This window comes from Garra rufa, chromosome 5, assembly GCF_049309525.1.
Source record: "Garra rufa chromosome 5, GarRuf1.0, whole genome shotgun sequence".
Lineage (NCBI taxonomy): Eukaryota > Metazoa > Chordata > Actinopteri > Cypriniformes > Cyprinidae > Garra > Garra rufa.
The window spans coordinates 11,863,516-11,869,515 of record NC_133365.1 but is presented as its reverse complement, the minus strand read 5'-3'; the positions used below and the strand labels follow the sequence as shown (position 1 = coordinate 11,869,515).

The window sequence follows — 6,000 nt, the reverse complement described above, 5'->3', positions numbered from 1 at the left end:
GGTAGAATAAGTTGACATACTTGCAAAGTTTCTTATGTTGTATATTGTGGACCCATCAAAATATTCTACTAATAAGCAGACGGTTTACTAATACTCTAATGACTGCTAGTTGACATGTAGTTGCAAAGTTACTAGTAGAATGTCTAAAGTGGACTATCAAAATAAAGTGTTACTTAAAATATACTTTTATATACCTTGAGCATTAAATCTGTACTGAAGTTGTGGACCATCATGAATTGCGACACTGTAGCTTTAAGGAGGGGGCGGGCTGCGCAGCGATGACGCAAGAATAATAATGAAAGGATGCTTGAAAATTCCTCCTAGACTGCAGCGTGTGTGGTGACCAGCCGAGCCGCACACTTCACACATCCTAACAAGAGTAATTACACAGGGAAGCGGAGAGTTAGACAGAGACCCAAAGAAGACTTTAAAACAGGAGAAGAGACAGGGGCTCTGGAGAGACTCACAGGAGAGACACACACGACACAACTCACTTATAAACAGAAAGAGTGGGATTTTGCCATACTAAGTTCAATTAAGGATACGTCTTAATTTATATACCAACCTACTTGGGGGGGAACTTTCAAAGAGAAAAAAAAAGCAACAATCAGTTACTTCGTTCATTGGTGTTAAAGATGTCATGTTTCATGTCACTATGTCTGTCCATTTGGGTAGTACTCATGATGCCTGGCAGGACAAGTGCACAGACTAACAACATCGACGTGATGGTCATGTTGCCTCGCAACAACACATACCTGTTCTCTTACCAGAGAGTTTCTCCGGCTATTGAGTACGCAAAAAAAATCCTGGGCAGAGACGAGCTGTTTGCAGGATTGACATTCAATGTGCAGTATCAGAACTCCGCGTGCGGGATGGACGCGCTGTACGCGCTAGTGGACAAGCAGAGAGACGAGCGTCCCGACCTGATCCTCGGTCCGGTGTGCGAGTACACCGCCGCGTCGGTGGTTAGAGTGGCATCGCACTGGAACATCCCAGTGATCTCAGCAGGTGCTCTGGCCACCGGCTTCAGCGTCAAAACCAGCGAGTACTCGCATCTCACAAGAATCGCTCCAACTTACCTGAAAATGGCTGAGACGTTCCAGGCGATGTTCGGACGTTTCGGCTGGAGAACTGCATCCCTGATTTACGACGATGATAAAGACGAGAGAAACTGTTACTTCACGATAGAGGGGGTTTTTACGGTGCTCTCAGAGTACCACCACATCGCCACAGATTACGCTGTGTTGAACTCCAACGAGGAGATAGATGCCGAGGGGATCATCGCGTCCGTCTACGGGAGCGAAGGTACTTGTTTACTTGTCTGTCATTTTGGCAAATCGTTTTAACAGTTATTCCTTTAAACAAAACGGTATCTATTTTGCTTCTAGTACTTTTTTTTTGTGTATATTAGTCGCTAACAAATTGCAAGTTTTTGCCAATAAATCTGCGGCTCGCTTATCAACCATTCAGTTCAGACCAGTATATTCCAATTGTTGCTGGCTCCTGATCCAGTTTTACTAGTAATTATTCATTAGGTGCTAGTTTTGGTTTCTTCTCGCTCATTAGCCTAGTAAAACATATCTACTCAGGCTTTACTGACAAATCGTTTTAAGTCATAAAACAGCTTCCAAAAGTGTTAAAACAATCCCTGACTAAGTTTCTTGCCAGAAGGTGATAGTTTGCACAAGTGGAATGGATGGCATCTTGCTGGGTTTGAGCCCATTACCTTTCATTTATCAGCCTATGATCACAAGTGGTAGCAATCCACGTTTCCAAATAAAATCACAGTAACAAGATCAGGATAAAATTGCATTGCAAATGAATGATGTATTAGGAGGAACATGGGAGTGGAGATGGGCCTCGGGATCAGATGCGTCAAAAACACCTACAGCGTATCATTCTTACTCTCAGTAAGGCATCCAAACAACCACTGTATGTGAACAAATGACTGAGGAAAATTACTTAAAGTGTGGCTTAATTTTTGTTATTTAGTATTTTAGTGTTTATTTAAATGCTGTTTGTAGCCCTTGATACCTGTATTTGCTTTTAAAGAAAATAAATGATTTAAAGGAAACACATTTCAGATGTGGTGTTAATAGATGTGATGGGAGTAGTGGTACGTAACTGACAAGACATTTGGAAAACATTGAGAATATTAGCCTAAAAAAGATTTTTTTTTTTCTCCACCAGCAGTGACTCAACTCGGGTATTCAGAGGTCAAGAGGGTGGATTTGCTAAGTATTGCCCCTGGTCAGCACATTTGTTATTAATTCACGTTTAGTTTAAACTGGAAATTCGTTTTTCTGGAAGTGGTGTTTGCACCAAATAATAATGCATTGAAGGAAGCAGGATCCACAGCATGTTAAACTGCCAAGGATGGTGCATCGGACAAATATAGAACATATGCAGATATTTCTCTAACTAGGGCTGTTTTAATTCACTCCTGATCTCCTAGGGCTTCCCGTCTGTAAAGATAGACAAGAGGTCAGTTGCAGTCCATAAGAAAGCTTGTGGAAAAAATGATCAGAATTTTGACAGGCGGTCAACACTGAGCAAGAGCTGTTGGAATTTTGGGGAGCAATTGTAGGCTTTAGCACTCCTCTAGACATCCTCGAGCACTTTTTAACAGCTTTTCTCATGGCGAGTAAAGTCATGCGCCGTCTGCCTGGCTGATTCTTAATAACCAGAGAGGATACACCCTCTGCTACTATTGGTGTTGGACACATTGTGGCGCTAAAAGATATGCCTGCTGTCAAAACCATGAACTGTCTGCTGTTTCAGCCTGCTTTCAAACATCATATCCGTCTGCCCCAAATCTGTGCCGTTTCAGAAAGTCTGACGGTGCACCTCCTTACCGATCCTGTTTCATAAACAGTGCATTTCTTACATTCCTAACAAGAATGTTGTCGATTTCAGAAAATATACAGATATGCCTCAATACAGGGGCCCTGCTGAAGGCTCAGTCCCCTGTATCGGTTTCCTAAGACAGTCGTGTGCGTCAAAACGAACATCTTGGGTTTCTTAAGCTAAAGCATATTGCGTGAACGCTGGTCATTAAAGGAATGTTCTATCAATTCTGAAAATGTCAGTATGGAATGACTGAAACGGGGTAGGAGGTTAATGCTGTCTTGGGGCTGTTTTGACACTAACAATGCCAGGGTTACAGCTCTTGAGGCTTTTTATAATTCTTTCCCTTTTCTACTAGTTCACAGCAGCTAAAGGTCCTCGACATGTTGCAGTCCCCCAAAGCAACTTTAAAGGTACAGGTATGGAATGCTCCTCGTATGATGACATGCATACTTCCTTTGATCTGCCCATCACAGGCCAAGCAGAGATTTGAAAGTGGAATCTCACTGACGGGATGCATTTTTCAGGTCACCAAACACTCAGGGCAAAATCTGACATCTGTTTCAAGCCTTTTCTGATGTATAACATTGAACTGCACTTTCATATTCATAGGATCCACCCCAAGGTGTCATTTCTCTAGAGAGAGAAGAAATCCCACCATTTTTGTTTTGTTTAAAGTAGACAAAAAGTCAAAAGTAGACATTTTAACTAAAACCTGTGATAAAGGAACCTACTAAACACAGCCAAGTGTATGGGGACAGTCCCCACTCATGCCATTTTTTTTTTGGAGCTTATAATTTTCAGTCAAAATGTCATCCCTGTGTCTTCCAGTGAAACGACTTCTTTTTTAGTGAACAACCGATAGATAGAACCAAGTGCCCGCCCTACATTTTCACCTGCATGTACGTCACAATACTGTAAAATGCAAGGCTTATTGGAAATGCATACATCTATATACATTTCTGCAAAACTGTACCTATATGTATGAATCACTGCAGTTTCCAGTTAAAATGAACACTAGAGGCAGTAAAACTCCAACAACTTTTATTCCTTTCCATACAAAGTATGATTTACAGGTACAGGGTTTTGATCAGTAAAGCCTAATTTTCACACAATTACTTGCAGAATATTATGTTATGACTTTAAAACAATTTTCCATCCTGCACGATTTGAAAACTGATACTTTTGAATGTTGACGTCACATATACAGCTTCAAATGCATGAGTTTTCTAATTTGGTAGGTTTGCTCGGTAGCTCACGCAATACGCTGTTGCACTTGAGTGATGAAGAGCTCCGATATGAATCCTGTGAAACTACAGTTAGACAAAACTGCTCAAATCCACATAAGGAAGTTAAAATAGCAAGGCTGCATCAACAAATGCGTTTTTATTAGGGGTGGGCATAGATTAATTTTTTTAATCTAGATTAATCTAGATTAAATCTTGGAATTAATCTAGATTAATCTAGATTAAAATGGCTAATTTGAATTCTGCTGAAGGCATTCAGAATATGTGTGCTACCCAAATAATGACTAAAAGTAAGTCTTTGAGAATGGATCATAAAGCTCATAAAGCTGTTCTATGATAATTTGTTGATGAAAATAAATTATGTTCAATAAGATGTACTGTTTACTAACTAACTAACAATGAAATTATTTTTTCTACCTATTAGATTGTGTTTTTTTAACGTCAACACCTACCCAACCCTAAATTTAGCCCTTACTGTAATAAAAAAAAAACAGTATTATTGTTGTACAGTGTGATAAAAAATATACATCTACGTATGTATATCTATGGTAGCCAGTGTTTCCCCTACGTTTCCACTACTTCTACGTTCATGTTACACCGTACTTTTATTTTGACAGGTTGCCGTGAAGTTTCTGTGCATACAGCATGATATGATGCTAGTTTTCTCAAATGAAACGGTAAAAGTGACACTCACAGCAGTTTTGGAGATTGAGTTTATCTGTTCATGTGAGATGCAAATGCCAAAAATTAGCGGGAGCGTCACGTGTGTTTCAGTATGCGTGTAGTAAAAGCTCGTCTCCATCATTCATACATACAGAGGCAAACGGAACATACCGGATTCATATTAAAACGGTCTTTTTGCATTTCAGTTTTCACAGACACTAGTCCATATCGCGATTTGAATTAAGTGACAGACCAACATTTGATTTATGAATCCAAAAAACTACGAATTTACGTGGCATTTCGCTATAGTAGATTCGGTTTTTATGAATGGAGGACGACGCGACCCCGTCTGTGTTTTGGCGGAGGAGACGTAAATGCGCGACCATATTCTATTGTCTTTGGTATACATCCGCGTTAAACTATCAAGGTGAAAGTCATCATAGCTTGCGTAGTTTAGACCCAGCTCCCAACCCAAATTTGAGAATAGATTAACGGCGATATTTTTTTTATCGCACGATAAGAGTCTCACGTTAACGCAGCACGTTAACGCCGATAACGGCCCACCACTAGTTTTTATATCACTTTTGCATTTGTAACACTATCAGGTTTAGGGTTGGGTTTGGTGTAGGGGATATTTCCAACAGGATAGAGCATTAACCTTTAGCGGCACTACCCGGATATTTGAATTCTGAACAGCCGCAATACGTACCTCAACTCAAGCAGCGTAATAAAAACGCAGCAATATGTGCCTGTACCAACGTAATAAAAACGTGGCACGTCACGTATTGGACGTGTGTTTTAGCACCACTCTCTGGACATTTCACTTTGAAACTGCCGCAAAATGCAGTAAGGTATGTAATTACAGTGTTGCAGAAATGTATATAGAGGCACGTATTTTCATGAGCCGATCAACGCTACTTCAGTTACGCTGTGACTTTAAGCGACAACACTGTCAGTCTATGTTGGCATCTACCTTCTACCATCTGACACTTGAATTGGCGGCCAAAACTGTACAGACTGACTTGATGTCAACATCAAATATTATAAGAAGCTTTTGTCGTCCTATTTAAAAACCGATAAGCCTATTCATTGTGCTATCCTAACTATGCATGGTTATATGTTTAGGTGCATTGTATTATTTGCATTTAGTTCAATATTATTTAAAGAGCTTCTGATTAGTACTAAGGCACCCATTTTTTCAAAATAATATTGATCAAAATTTGTCTGATTCAAAAAGGGAACA

At 40.0% G+C, this 6,000-nt stretch overlaps 1 protein-coding gene across 2 annotated transcripts in view; it reads left to right on the top strand.

Annotated features, from left to right (window-relative positions):
• The first annotated feature begins 360 nt into the window (after window positions 1-360).
• The window catches only part of npr3 (natriuretic peptide receptor 3), a 28,082-nt gene continuing 22,442 nt past the window's right edge, over window positions 361-6,000 (top strand). For both annotated transcript variants that reach the window (XM_073840695.1, XM_073840694.1), the window contains exon 1: window positions 361-1,305. In XM_073840695.1, the coding sequence (XP_073696796.1) occupies window positions 636-1,305 (670 nt within the window). In that variant the 5' untranslated portion in view covers window positions 361-635. The remainder of the gene's footprint in view (window positions 1,306-6,000) is intronic.